Here is a 16,336-nt window from a genome sequence, read left to right on the forward strand (position 1 = left end):
TAGGACTCCACACGAGACTGCTTGAACTGATCAACGAATTCAGCAAAGTAGCAGGATATAAGATTAACATTCAGAAATCAATTGCATTTTGTATACTAATGATGAAATATTAGAAAAGGAATACAAAAACACCATCCCTTTTAAAATTGGACCCCAAAACATTAAATACCTGGCAATAAATCTTACCAAGGAGGTAAAAGACATATGCTGAAAAAAAGAAAACATTAATCAAGGAAATTAAAGAGGATTCAAAGAAATGGAGATATTCCATACTCCAGGGTTGAAAAAAATTAATATTGTACTAATGGCCATAATTCCTAAAGCAATCTAAAATTCAGTGCAATCTCTACCAATTTAACCATGATATTTTCCACAGTATTAGAACAAAGAATCCAAAAATTTATATGGAATCAGAAAAGACCCAGAATTGCCAAAGCAATCCTGAGAAACAAAAACCAAGCACAAGGCATAACTCTCCCAGACTTCAGGCAATATTAAAAAGCCACAGTAATCAAGACAGTTTGGTATTAGTACCAGAGCAGACCAGCAGACCAGTGGAGCAGAAGAGAAAACCCAAAAATAAACCCAGACACCAATGGTCAATTAATCTTCAACAGAGGAGGCAAGAATATAAAATGGGGAAAAGACAGTCTCTTCAAGCGGTGCTGGGAAAACTGGACAGCTGCATGTAAATCGATGAAACTGAAACACACCCTTACACCATGCACAAAAATAAACTCAAAATGTCCTAAAGACTTAAATGTAAGACAAGATACCATCAAACTCCTAGAAGAGAACATAGGCAAAACATTCTCTGACATCAACTGCACAAATGTTTTCTCAGCTCAGTCTCCCAAGGCAAGTTAAATTAAAGCAAAAATAAACCAATGGGACCTAATCAAACTGAAAAGCTTGTGGACAGCAAAGGAAACCAAAAAATAAGGACAACCTAAGGAATGGGAGAAAATAGTTTCAAACTATGCAACTGACAAGGGCTTAATCTCTAAAATACACAAACAACTCATCCAACTCAACAGCAAAAAAGCCAACAACACAATGGAAAAATGGGCAAAAGACCCAAATGGACATTTCTCCAAAGAAGACATACAGATGGCCAACAAACTCATGAAAATATGCTCAGCATCACTGATTATTAGAGAAATGCAAATCAAAACTATGATGAGATGTCACCTCACACCAGTCAGAATGATCATCATTAATAAGTCCACAAATAACAAATGCTGGAGAGGGTGTGTAGAAAAGGGAACCCTCCTACACTGTTGGTGGGAATATAAATGGGTACAGCCACTATAGAAAACAGTATGGAGGTAACTTAGAAAACTAAATATAGAACTAGCATATGACCCAGCAATCCCACTCTTGGGCATATATCCAGACAAAACTTTCCTTGAAAAGGATACATGCACCCATATGTTCATTGCAGCACTATTCATAATAGCCAAGACATTTAAAGAACCTAAATGTCCATCAACAGATGAATGGATTAAGAAGATATGGTATATATATACACAATGGAATACTATTTGGCTAAAAAAAAAAAAAGAAAATAATGCCATTTGCAGCAACATGGATGGAACTAGAGACTCTCATACTGAGCAAAGTAAGTCAGAAAGAGAAAGCCAAATATCAAATATCACTTATATCTGGAATCTAAAATCTAATATACATATCTGGAATCTAATATATGGCACAAATGAACCTTTCTACAAAAATGAAAATCATGGATTTGGAGAACAGATTTGTGGTTGCCAAGGGGAGGGGGAGGGAGTGAATGGACTGGGAACTTGGGGTAACAGATGGAAACTATTGCCTTTGGAATGGATAAGCAATTATCCTGCTGTATAGCACTGGGAACTATATCTAGTCTCTCTCTATATATAGATGGAGCATGATAATGTGAGAAAAAAATGTATATATGTATGTGTGACTGGGTCATCTTGCTGTATAGCATAAAATGGACAGAACACTGTAAACCAGATGTAATGTAAAAAATAAAAATCATTTAAAAAATGACAAGGATGATAATGATTTTCACTATGCAAAATATCTTTCCATAACCTTCAAATTTTTAAAAAACTTTATAAACAAGGGAATTTCATATTGTAGTCATTCTTTATATATCAGGAAAAATGTCCCTAAATATACTTTACTTTTATCAAATAACAAGATTAGTAAGGATGAGCTTTGAGGTCTGTGTTTTTTCACTTGGAGAAAGAATTGTGACTTGCAGAAATACATCTGTCTGTTTGTATTACCTGCAAATTTCAGATACAAAGAACTGCAATACCCGGGTCTTCTCAATGAAAGGTGGAAATGAGGCTCCATCTGTTTAAAAGTCAGTAGCAAGGGATTAGGTTTAGGTATAATTAGACAAATCTAGAAATCTCAATTCTAGGATTGTTAATAGAAATATAATGCAATCAGTATATGTAAAATATATGTATATCAAAATTCTTCCATAGCCACATTTTATTTATTTATTTATTTAATTTTTTTTGTCTTTTTGTCCTTTTTTAGGGCTGCACCCATAGCATATGGAGGTCCCCAGGCTAGGGGTCCATCAGAGCTGTAGCTGCCGGCCTACACCACAGCCACAGCAACACTAGATCCAAGCCACGTCTGCAACCTACACCACAGCTCACAGCAACGCTGGATACTTAACCAACTTAGTGAAGACAGCAACCTCATGATTCCTAGTCAGATTCTTTTCTGCTGCACCAGGATGGGAACTCTTTTTTTTTTTTTTTTTAGCCACATTTTAAAAATGAAACCAGTATAAGGTATATTTTATTTAACCCATTATATCTAGAATATCATCATTTTGACATAATCAATATACAAACAAAATCTCAAAATGCAGTGTCTATACTCATACACATTTCAGTTTGTACTAACCCAGTTCCAAGTGCTTAATAGTGACATGTGGTTAGCAGCTACCATATTCAAGTTTGTATACTATGCACATTCACTGATACTCAGTTTTATATTAAATTTTCCCACTCCTTAAAAATAAAGTTTAAGAAATGGCTAAATCACTTCTTAAAACTGTGATCATGATGTTTTAAATCTCCCACCCCATTAATAGAATAACACTCTTCTTACCTTGAGGATAACTTAGAGCTCTTGTTTTGTAAGTGTTGTCCTTACTTTTATTTATTTTATTTTATTTTTTTATTTATTTTTTTTGTCATTGTTGTTGTTGCTATTTCTTGGACCGCACCTGCGGCATATGGAGGTTCCCAGGCCAGGGGTCGAATTGGAGTTGTAGCCATCGGCCTACGCCAGAGCCACAACAACGCGGGATGCGAGCCACGTCTGCAACCTACACCATAGCTCATGGCAACACCGGATCGTTAACCCACTGAGCAAGGCCAAGGATCGAACCCGCAACCTCATGGTTCCTAGTCGGATTCGTTAACCACTGCGCCACAACGGGAACTCCTGTCCTTACTTTTAATAGTGATGTGTCCATCTGCCCTAATGACTGATTCATATTTTTTAAATCATATACTGAAGTACTTTCACTAAACAGAATTTAAACTCATGGTTCAAGAAATCAAACTAAAAGTCTACTGAATCTATAGTATGGCTTTTATCCTTGCCACACACTAGATATAAGAAGAAATAAGTTTATAATTCCTCCCTTTGTTCTACACATTAATACCAACAAAATGAGCCATCACTAAATGCATTTGTTAAAAACTGTAAGACCCATGCTTCTGTTATGAATAACATGTTCTTCTTGGGTAAGTACACCAACCCTCAAATCTTATTATTTTTTACTATACTCTTGTGATAAGGGATATGTAAGAGAAGATCACAGTTAATCCTGATGTTGAGAGAATGGGATATTGGAAATTAGCTTAAAGTCCCCAGAGAGGTCCTTGAACACACATTGCCTACAATAGCCTTCCCAACACCTTAGGCATTAAAGGAAAAGAATACATTGAAAAGCTTTAAAAATCATTATCTGAAATATCTTGAAGATTATATGATGCCAGCAGCAATTACCATGAATCATGACTGTATAAGAGCCGATCCAAGCAGAACTATTTTTCTTTTCAATACATTCAAACTTAATATTTTCATTTTATGTCTCTTTAAACTTATTGAGGAAGTTAGAGAAGTTACATCCAAGACATGATGAAAACACATATGGACATTATACATTTCATTAGTTTCTTTTTTTAGTGCCGTAATCAAGAATCTCTCTCACAGAGATTCCATTAGATTCCCTGGCCTGTCCTCAGCTCCTAGTTTGTTTTACTTTCTGTTTTCCACTTAGATATTTTTACCTTCACGTCTGACATGCATATATTTACATTATTGTTGTTAATGAATCTTCTACCTCCCTTTTTCCAACTTCTCTACTTAGTTTTGGACAAAGTTTTTACATATATTTTTTAAACCCATAAAGAATACCATTCAGGAGAAACAGTATGTTTTTCTCTGTATCTAAGCACTGAAGTTTATGTTTATAAAATTGCTAGAGTTATGGTATTTGAACACCTGACCATTTATTTGCATAATGCACTTCTTAGATACGAATTTCTTCACCCACTCCTCTGACTCAAAAGTGTTAGAAACCAAAGTCAATAGTGGTTTTTCTATTTTTTTCTATAAGAGTATGTTAACAAAATTAAATAAACATGCAAAGCTCAGCAATACCTTTGGAGAAGTAAAGTTTCCCTATGTTTCCTTTTTATTTCCTACAATTTATGTAACTTTGTATTTAACACTTTTTCATCTTGATTTTATCACTTTCCCTTCATTATAATTACTTGGTGAGGTACTGCCTCACCAGCTTTGTAAACATTATGTTCTGCTTCTGCTTCTTAGTAACTAAAAGCAGACTTCTAATTTTAATTACCTCATGGAATTCCATTCTCATTGCATTTTATAGTCTTAATTCTTAAACTAATAGGCATATGTGTGCTTTGCTTTTAATCAAGAAGAATAATAAGCCAGATCTAACCACACTGTAAATCTAAATTCATAGTACTTTCTTCTCAACTCTAACTCAGAATGTTCACTTTTGTGTACATTTTTCGTAGTTAGTACATCTGTAACCCTGTTTTTGTTACTGTGCTGTACTTTTCTCTCTCCTTCTGACCATCATATTTAAAATAGATGGCTCTTCTTGCAAGTTCTCTGATTCTACGTCAGCTTAAAATCTCACTTGGAGGTATGTCTTTACCTTTTATAATTATCTTGATTTTTGATTCTTTCAGTTACAACTTATTATCTGTGCTGTATTTACAAAACATGTGAACAGTAACTTCTACTTTGAGATTTTCTATCCCTTTCTGTAGCCAAGAAGGAGTTCATTAAGATTTTCAAGGCAAATGTTTCCCTAGGAATGCAGTAAGGCTAATCCTCAATAGTTAATCTTCAGAAATCCCATCACATCAGGTAGACATTTACACCCCAGGTAGAGACTTTGAATTATGTTGTAGGGATATAAAGATTAGTAAACATACTCTCAACCCTCAGAATATTGTAAGTATGGCGGTATATTTGTGGAAGAAAGGAGGTGGTTTCACTATGATTATTATCACAAAACAAATGCCCTTACCTGTACCATTAATCATGCCACAATAGCTTGGCCAATAAGGGAGATTCCTTAAGAATTAAAAAAAAAAAAAAGAAAAGAAAAGAAAGAAAATGAACATTCTCAATCCAAGAACACATTCTTATGTTACCTTGTCTGTTATGATTCAGTACTTCTTCTAAAACAATATTGATTAGACTAGATGTGACAAATGCTAAGTTTAAGATATGTTCTCAAGCATTTGATCCGTGTTTAGTTGAGGTTTTCATTTTGTTGAGATAAATGAAATGCCTGATACTATGAAGTGGCCAGATTGAAAAATAAAAACTGCCAAATGTTATTAGGAATAATGTGGAACAGAGTTTTGCAAAAAGAAGTTTGAGAAGTATTTACCAGAAATTTAGGGAGTTCCCAACATGGCTCAGTGGAAACATCTGACTAGCATCTATGAGGACACAGGTTTGATCTCTGGCCTTGCTCAGGGGGTTAAGGATCTGGCATTGCCATGAGGTGTGTGTAGGTTACAGAATCAGCTCGGATCCTGCGTTGCGGTGGCTGTGGCATAGGCCAGCAGCTGTGGCTCTGATTCAACCCCTAGCATGGGGACCTCCATGTGCCATGGGTGCAGCCCTAAAAAGATAAAAAAAAACAAAACAAAACCAAAAAACCAACCCCCCTCCCCCACAGAAATTTATATTTTTTAGGGGTAAATAGTTTTCCCAATGGGAATAATGGATTATTTAGTAGTATACTTAATGTTCAAACTGAATGGAAGGAAAATATTAAATGGAAAAGTGATGTATACTCAGTAGGAGGGAGAAAGGGGGGCTATAGAAGAAGAAACAAAGAGAAGCAGATGCTTAATCAATAGACAATGGAGGAGCTCCCATCATGGCTCAGTGGTTAACAAATCTGACTAGAAACCATGAGGTTGAGGGTTGGATCCCTGGCCTTGCTCGGTGGGTTAAGGATCCGTCACTTCCATGAACTGCTGGTGTAGGTCACAGATGAGGCTCGATCCCACATTGCTGTGGCTCTGGCATAGGCCAGGGGCTACAATTAGACCTCTACCTTGGGAACCTCCACATGCCGCGGGTGCGGCCCTAAAAAGACACACACACACACACACACACACAAAAACAACTACAAAAAAAAATAGAGAATGTAAACATACGGACAATCAATTTATACTCCCCCTCTTTTAACTCTTGCATGAACTGACATTAAAGCAGGACACAGTTCATAAACTCACACACTGATATCTTAATAGGATATATTTATATCTCTGTAAGCAACAAAAACAGTAGTAATATTTTCTCTGCACTCTCATCTATTATTTGGTGTGGAAAAATGGGTTTGTCCTAACGTGCCATCCAATAAGATGTCAAGGCAAGGTGTTGCTTTTTTTTTTTGTCTTTTTGCCACTTCTTGGGCCGCTCCCGCGGCATATGGAGGGTCTCAGGCTAGGGGTCGAATCGGAGCTGTAGCCACTGGCCTATGGCAGAGCCACAGCAACATGGGATCCGAGTCGCGTCTGCGACCTACACCACAGCCCATGGCAACGCCAGATTCTCAACCCACTGAGCAAGGCCAGGGATTGAACCCGCAACCTCATGTTCCTAGTTGGATTCATTAACCACTGCGCCACGATGGGAACTCCAAGGTGTTGCTTCTTTTTAAACAGAATAAGCTGTTAATCATGATCAGTCTTGCTATGATCAGTTCAATTAATTTCGTTATAATCTTAAACCAATGTGAAATTCTTACTGCACTTAGAAATTCCTAGTAACCCTGAAATGAGCATTTAGAAGTGCTTGTTTTCCTCTATTAGACTCTTCTTTAGAAAGTATGCGACTATGGACTCTAGAGGAAAAGGACTACACAGTGAGCATTTAACTGTTTTATGCAAAATTTTAGGTAGGGATGCAGGTTGAAGCAGTGGTTACTTAAAACATTTCATCTTTTTGCATTTTGATTACCTTTTTCTTTGTCAGGAAATACCTGATCTAAAATACATTTTACTTGAGGAGGAAAAGCTTTCTCCCTTGATATTTATTGGAGGTCTTCCTATTTTAAGCATATGGTAAATAGATACACTCCAGATGAACATGCAGGAGATAAGGAATAAAAGGAAATAATGTTTATATGAACATATCTCATCCTATTACTACCTCACAGGATGCAGGCTCTTTATTTTCAGATTCTAAAATATGTAGTTTTAGCACTTAAAATGCAAATTTCATTTTTGTATTATTAATGTTTATACAAGCTGACTTATCAATGCAGAAAATTATTTCAAGAAAATTTGGAAGGGGAAAGTCATGAAAGCACTGTCATGGATATAGGCAGGTCTGTTCCATAGGTTGGTGCCTGCGCTTTACCAGTTGTTCAATAAGTTTCTTGCAGCCTTAGAGTACCCTAGTAAGAGATAGACACACTTGCTTTGGAAACTTACTTTTTGCCTTTATATGAGTCAATTATGGCAACTTTGCTTGCATCGTTCTTTCCACTGAAAACTTTATAAACTCCATCTGAAGTATTGTGGTGCTGAAAAGATATGTACAAGAAAAAATTACTTCTAGGATGAGCCATATTTTCCAAGTTATAAAATATGTAATTAATTCATTTCTGAATTTCTAGATTACTAGTAGTTCATAATTAATTTGTATGACTTGAAATGTATCTACAATAAAGTTTTAAAATCATTGGTCTTTAACCTTTAGAAAAGACAGAGCACTTAGAAATAAGGCTAAATGCTGAGACAAAAGAATAAAACTAATATCAGAAGCTGGCATGGTCTAACTCCTTGTCATGACTAAGCCAGAAAGGCCATTTTGATTACTCTTCCTATATAACTGAGGTGAAGAAATAGTGAAAAAAAACTAAAAGAACAATGACAGATTTCTAGAAGAATCCTCTATATTATGATGCATAATAAGTGGTTACTAAAGATTTGGGATACAAAATTAAAACCAGTATTACCCAAGCAAGGAATTAAGAGTATTTGAGATAAGCTTAGTAACTTTATTATCCCTTAAGGCTTTCTCTGTTTGTATTTAATTGGTGAATAACCTTGCAATCCTAAAAACCATCTAGGGTAAAATAGCAACTGTGAATTTGAGAATATAACTAATATCTCATAAAATACAAAGTGAAATAATAGTCAAATTTTCAGTTCAGTAGTCACCTTGTCCTATTTATAATTCAAAACATTGTTATAATTAAATACATCACCAAGTTCACATTTCCTTCATCTCCAAGCCATCACTTCATGACATTTGTTGTTTACACAAAGTTCATATTAAATAATTCTATGAAGATATGCCATTGCTGATGTATCAATATCGTTGTGTGCAATTTTGGCTAACTTTTAAATTTACATTAAAACACATTTGCATTAAAACAAATTAAGAGGTCTAGAGAAGGAGTAATGACATGATGAATATATTTAATATAAATATATAAAAATATTACATTAAACTTGACTTTTTTAAGATGGGAAATGAAAACCAAAAACAGTGTTCAAGGCTTTACCAGCTTACAACTTATTTTAGACAACTGCATATTTATTTATGAGAATGGATACTTGATTAAATTTCAGTTTCTTAATTTTAAATTTAATTGTTAATTTCAGGTAAGCAAATTTTCTGAACTAGAAAAGTGAAATCCATGTGAAGTAGAGAGTTTTAAAAAATTAGAGGATGTAGTCCTAGATAAGAAAGAGGTTTAACACACTAAATTATAAATTTATGAATTGCCAATGCCATTTTATTTACCCAATTTAAGTGTAACAATATCAACATTCATATTTGGTACTCACAGGATAAAACATACCAACTGTGGTAGGAGTGGAGTATGGAATCAAATTCAAGAATGGGTCTGTATAGCCCCACAGTAGTTCTTTCAAAGTTCTCTTTTGAAACATAGATGACTTTGACCTTTTTATAAATACATTGAGTATCAGTTGAATAAATGCATTTGGATAGAGATGGGGTGCGGCCTACAAAAAAATTTCTGTTTAAGACAACAATTGCAGTATCAGATTTTTAACAAATAACTAAATACGAGAATTAAGTTTATTTAAAACAACTTTTTATTGTATCTTTAAAATACTGCCAAATCTTGCCAGGAGTAAGGGTGCAATGTTTTTTCATCTCTGAATAAATACATTTCTCTGCCTCAGTGTGAGCCATATGAAGAAGAATTTAAGTTAAATCCGACATTTTAATAATACACTTTAAGTGATGTTCTAATTCAGTTGATTATTGTATGATTTTGTCATCTTTTCAAATGACCATAAGTCATAATAATGAGAGAAGAACACATTTTTCAAAAAATGACAAAGGATATCTATTGATATTATAATCATGAGATTACTTACAATGGATTCTAGAGTATATCAAAACAAATGATTTTGATGTTTGGATACTCACTGCTACAGCCAGATTGAGAACAGTGAAAGTATCATTTTCTGTTCCAACTGACAGTGAAGGTTCAAAGATGGCACCTTTGGGCTGTAGGAAAGAGACTGTGTGGGTCTTAGGGTCCTGGACTATATTTTTCTTGGCTAGATAACGAACTCTGAAAAACAGAAGAAAATAAAATTCAAAATAATTGTTTCAAGTGAATATTAAGTCTCAAATGCTGTTTATTCATACAACTAATAATTTTTGAATATGTTTAGTATATCATAAATTATGTTAAGTAGATTAAAAAGATAAATAAGCCAATGCTGGGTCTCTAGCTAACTAGAAAAGGGAGGGGTCTTAAATTTATGTAGCAGGGGAGAAGGAATAAGTGCTATTATTGGAGTTTTCAGAGTCTGTGGGAAAACACAAAAACAGGTACAAACCCAGGCTTGAGATGGTTATGATGGGGATAATGGACAAAATACAATTCCACATAAGTGGTGTGATGACAAACAGGAGTTTAGTTAGACAAAATAGGGTAGAAATTAGCAATGAAGTAAGAAGTAAAAACATGGTGTAATTTTAGAAATGCAAATGTTTCAGTATGGTTGGTTAAAAGACTCTGAGTAAGGAGAGTGTTGGAAATAAGACAACTAAAATAGGCAAGATCGCAAAGATAAAAGTGTTGCATTCCATATGCAAATGTTTAATTTTTATCCTGATTGTCAGGTGGAGAGGGTAGAGAGGGAATAGTAAGAGCATGTTTTCTTATATTAGAAAGACTGTTCAAAGTACACAGCCTTTCCAACACTGGCTTTTCCATAATTTCCAGTATTTTAATAAGAATTAAGGTAACTACTGGTAACTACTAGAATATAATTTCTGCTTTACAGATAAATTTCCCTCCATCCCGCTCCCATATTTTATATACTTATTAATTCTAAGCTCCTGGCTCTAACTGCTTAGCCAAAGTACCACCTACTATTAGGAATGTGGTGATGGGTGATTATTATGGAAAAAAAAATCTCTTCCAAGTATGAGATATTTACTGAGATGAAATAAGGTAGACATTGCTCTGTCATATGTTTGCATTTCAGGTGTTAATAGATAGTTGCAATTATTTAATTAAGGTAAAGACCAAAAAATGCATGGGATTGAAATGTAAAAAACAAAACAAACCAAAAAGGTGACATATTTCAATCAGGTATAATAAAAAAATAAATTCCTGTAGAGTAGATTATGAGTATTTTTTTTTCCCCAGCCACAGCAACCATTACTTGGTAAGTTCTCAACACAGTTTTTTAAAATGAATAAATTAATTAATGGCTCACATAATCGCAAAAGACGGTTCACACATATATAGAAATATATTTTACTTTCAGTATAATTTCTTCAAAGCTTTATCACTGAGTATGGTAGGCATTCAAAGAATATAAAAATCTGAAACAGCACACTGTACAGTGTATTACTAGTCAATTACTATTTTCTCTTAGATAATTGTATTTTAAAATTAGATTACATATTATTAAAATTTAAAATTAAAATGCTTTTATTTTCAGGAACATTTATGAATATATAATAATTGAGATAATGGCAAAATAATTGTGACCCAATTCTAATTTACTTACATTGTATTTACAAAACTATACCAGTAGATGGCACTTACTAGGAGAGAAATCCTTTAAATTGAGGCCCGAGTTTAGAATATACTTATAAAGAGAACATAATCATATAATTTTTTTTATTTTAAAATTAGAATATATATATGGGTTTTAGAAAATGTTACTTAATAAGGTCAAAGTGAGCAATTTGCCTCATTTCACCCCAGATGGCTTTCTGTGTACTCTTGCAAAGCACAATAACCAAAAAAAAAAAAAAAAAAAAAATTATACTGGATCTGAGGATATTCTGAAGGAATTACTAAGTCTTCATAGGGATGGTGCAGGTTAGAAAATATACTATTAAGTTCTCAATCCAGGCAATTTCATGCTTTGACCTATGTCATACCCTTTCAATCAAAGTTCCATCAAGGTCAATTTAACAGTCAAAAGCCAAACAAGCCTGTTGTTCTGTTTGAGGAGGTACATCCTCCTCCACTTCTAATTTCAACTGAATTCAGGGTATAATTCATGGGGAGGTAGGTTCCCTTCAACACGTGAGAACTCTCAAACTAGTAACTTTTTCTGAAAAGTTGTTTTTTCCCATTATTTAAGGCATCTATCTGATTAGATACTCTCTGTTTTGGTAACATCATGAGACAAGATGACTAGTAGTTGATTAAATTTCCCTTTAACACTGTTATGTAGTTTATTGTTTAGCTGCAGATCCAACTTCTCTTCTCCAATGGTCCCCTCTTTGCTTTTTCAAATAAATTAATTATATCTACCGCATCCACTTTCATCCCTTAGAGATATAGGTTAAACCATCTGAGAATAATTGTCTTTTGTCTTTTTAGGACAGCATCTTTGGCATATGGAAATTCCCAGGCTAGGGGTCAAATAGAAGTGCAGCTGCCAGCCTACACAACAGCCAGGGGAATGCCAGATCTGAGGCACGTCTGTGATCTACACTGCAGCTCACTGCAATGCTGGATCCGTAACCCACTGAGCGAGTCCAGAGATCAAACCTGCATCCTCATGAATACTAGTTGGGTTCATTACCACTAAGCCCTGACAGGAACTCCCTAAGGATAAAATTTATAATAGTTGTCACCTATCAGAGCAGGACTAAGATAGGATTCAATATTATGTTGATGTTTTCTCATACCCCAATTAATACACTTAAAAGTAAAAACAACCCTTCACAAACAAAAAACCCAAAACCATGATGTTCTCAAATTCTAATAACTATTCTTTTTTCTCATATGTATTCACTTATTATAGGGTATGATATTTAAATTATTTTACTTTGATTCTTATTAGGTCACATGAAAATTCTATATATTTATAAGTATACATTATAGCTACATTTTTTGGAACAAGATATTCATATAGGCTTTTGTTAATAACATAAGAACCTTAAGACCATGAAAAAAAATAAAAATATTTTCCATGGTAGGGTTTTTTTTTTGGTAACAATGAAAACCAAGTCTTATTTAACAGAATTGTGAATCGTCACAGATATGTGCCTAGAGACAGGGAACTTGGGGATAATTACGAGGACATAATAGGCACCAAGCCCTCTGCAGCTTGTACATCATGTGCTCTGGCAGTAGGCATTACCTTCACAGCTACTGATACTTCATTGTATTTGAGTGTGAGTTGTCAATCTACAAACATGTTAATGCATGGAGAGGAAAGAAACTATGTAATTATAAATTAGAAAACATATGAGACTGTAAAACTATGAATTTTAAGAGATCACTGCAAATATGATATTGCATGATAATACTTGATCCTGGTGTATAACTAGTTAGAATTATTCTTGAGAGAAAGCCACGTTTCTGTAACAAATAATATAGCAGGACTTAACTCTTTTGTCATGTGGACACCATTAATATATTCCTAACAATTAAGTTTAGTATTTTTAGTATCTCAATCTCCCCTTTTCTTACTTTGTTAGAAAAGGCACATGGTCTATAATTTAGGTAGGAGAAAATCAACAGTTCTAAGAGTTTCCAGTTCCTGGGTCTATGTGAACATGGTAAAACACTTCCCATCCTCTGGTATCAGTTTTTTTTTGTTTTGTTTTGTTTTAAATTTATGAAATGAAAACTTCTGGGTGATTACTTTCTTCTATTTCTATTGCTGAAGATTGTGTTCAAAAATCTATTAAACTATTAAGACATGTAAGATAAAAATATAACTTACTCAGGTCTCAGTTCTGGAGAAAATATAAGAATGAAACTACTGAGTAAACATAATTACACACAAAAGCTGCAAACAGCTGGAAGAGATCTTTAGCAGGTATTGCAATTACATAAAATATATCTAATTATGTGATTCCTAAAGTTTAGTAAATATTGAAATTCCCCAGGATATTTGTAAAACTCATTGCTGGGTTCTAAATAGAGTTTCAGATTCATTTGGTCTAAGACGGGGCCTGAGAATTTGCATTGTTACCTAGTTCTTAGATAATGTCGATGTTGCTGGTCCGAGAGCCACACTTTGAAGATCATTGATATAGCCTACACATTCAATTTTAAAATTTTAAAATACTCTGATTTTTAAAACCTTGACAGATTTTTTTTTTTTCTCTTTGGAGTTGTGAGAAAATAGGGAACAAATATAAACACCTTTAACCAATGCTGGTAAATTTATAGTAAAATCTGCCTTTCATATAATCATTAAAACCAGATTAGGATTTTAGATAGGCACAAAAAATATTTCAGTCTATATTAGTGACAAGAAAATAATACGTATATTTCAATACAATGGCATTTGTCAACAGGAAGATTTATCAGAAATGCATATGATCAAGAAAGATGCACTTATTTGTGGGGACTTTCTCACCTGTATGTATAAGGACCTCTTTGCTTAACTTTAATTTTGCTGCTATTAACTGCTACTTCCTCTGGATTCTGCACATCAAAGATCCAAAACTGTCTGTAAACTTCTGTGCCTGTTTCAACCCAATTTTTAAAAGCAATTGTACCTTCTTCAAGGACAACTTCCTATGAAAAAGAGAACAAGTTTGGGTTATTTCTTTGTAGTAAATGTAGGCACTTGTGGGAATTAAAACTTTCAGTTAGTCAACAAAAGGTCTAAGCTTAGGAACCTTGTTCATGAGAACCTTTGAAACTTTGTTGCATACTTGCAAGAGAAATGTTTTGAACAAATTACATAGCAATCGCTTTCAGTTAACTTTTTACAAAGAGAATAAGTGTGTGAAGAGAATAAGTGTGTGGTATTGCATACATGTCTGTCTGTAGGTTGATTTTAAGGCTGACCATGGGCAAGCTGTAAAATCCTGTGACACATTTTCCTGAGTCAGATTAAATACAATCATATTTCAAGTTATGTATATGAAATATTATTTTACTTTTCTCAGTGTGCAGCTGTCAACACAACTTTTGGACATAATTCAATGCAATTAAAAATAGGCATTTAAGAGATCGAGAATACAATTAGATATAAAATATGATATCAAAAAAGTCATCATTGGGGAGGAGATTAAAAATGCAAGTTTTTTAAAAAATGCATTTGAAATTGAGATCAACAGCTTAAGACAACCATATATATATATATATATGTATATATACATTGTGTGTGTGTGTGTGTGTATACACACTACTATACTCAAACCTCATGGTAACCACAAACCAAAAATCTGTAATAGATATACATCAAAAATAAAACACTTGGAGTTCCCGTCGTGGCACAGTGGTTAAAAGAATCCGACTAGGAACCATGAGGTTGCGGGTTCAATCCTTGGCCTTGCTCAGTGGGTTGAGAATCCGGTGTTGCCATGGGCTGTGGTGTAGGTCGCAGATGTGGCTCGGATCCCGCGTTGCTGTGGCTCTGGTGTAGGCTGGTGGCTACGGCTCTGATTTGACCACTAGCTTGCAAATCTCCATATGCCGCGGGAGCAGCCCTAGAAAAGGCAAAAAGACAAAAAACAAACAAACAAACCCACTACAGCTGGTCATCAAATCAAAAAATCAGACAACAAAAGAAGAAGGGGGTGGAGAAGTCTTACAAAAACAAATCCAAAACAGTTAGCTAAATGACAATAAGAACATGTTTACCTTAAAGAAAAATTGACTAATTCTCCAACCAAAAGACATATAGTAGCTGAATGAATACAAAAGCAGTTCTGTATGGAATTCTCATGATGACACAGTGGGTTAAGGATCTGAGGTTGTCTCTCTTGTGGCTCAGGTTGCTGCTGAGGTGCGGGTTCAAACCCTAGCCTGGCACAGTGGGTTAAGGATCCAGTGTTATGACAGCTGTGATATAGGTCACAGGTGCAGCTTGGATTTGATCCTTGGCCTGGGGAACATCCATATTCCACAGATGCGGCTGAAAAAAGAAAAGAAATGAACAAACAAAAAACTAGTTCCATATGTATGCTGCCTACAAGAGATTCACTATAGACCTAGACACATATCATGAAAGTGAGGGGATGGAAAAAGGTATTCTATGCAAATAAAAATCATAAGAAAGCTGGAGTAGCAACACAATATCACATAAAATATACTTTAAAACCAAAACTGTTCCTCATAGACACAGAGAACAGTCATGTGGTTGCCAAGGGGGAGTTGGGAGGGAGTAGGATGGACTGAGAGTTTGGGGTTAGTAGATACAAGCTATTTCATTTAGAATGGACAAGCAGTGAGGTCCTACTGTATAGCACAGGGAACTATATCTAGTCTCTTGGGATAGACCATAATGAAAGATAATATAAGGAAAGGAAT

The 16,336-nt window shown here is 34.5% G+C and overlaps 1 protein-coding gene across 2 annotated transcripts in view; it reads right to left on the reverse strand.

Moving 5' to 3' along the window:
* LOC125110738 (platelet glycoprotein 4-like) overlaps positions 1-16,336 on the reverse strand; it is a 52,560-nt gene that overhangs the window by 19,888 nt on the left and 16,336 nt on the right. The window contains exons 3-8 of one of the 2 annotated variants that reach the window (XM_047752253.1): positions 14,433-14,593; positions 10,006-10,153; positions 9,393-9,572; positions 8,028-8,119; positions 5,597-5,643; positions 2,277-2,346 (exon numbers count right to left, since the gene is read on the reverse strand). In XM_047752253.1, coding sequence (XP_047608209.1) covers positions 2,277-2,346; positions 5,597-5,643; positions 8,028-8,119; positions 9,393-9,572; positions 10,006-10,153; positions 14,433-14,593 — 698 coding nt within the window. The remainder of the gene's footprint in view (positions 1-2,276; positions 2,347-5,596; positions 5,644-8,027; positions 8,120-9,392; positions 9,573-10,005; positions 10,154-14,432; positions 14,594-16,336) is intronic. The other variant, XM_047752254.1, reaches the window with a different exon arrangement.

Source organism: Phacochoerus africanus, chromosome 11 (assembly GCF_016906955.1).
Source record: "Phacochoerus africanus isolate WHEZ1 chromosome 11, ROS_Pafr_v1, whole genome shotgun sequence".
Taxonomy (NCBI): domain Eukaryota; kingdom Metazoa; phylum Chordata; class Mammalia; order Artiodactyla; family Suidae; genus Phacochoerus; species Phacochoerus africanus.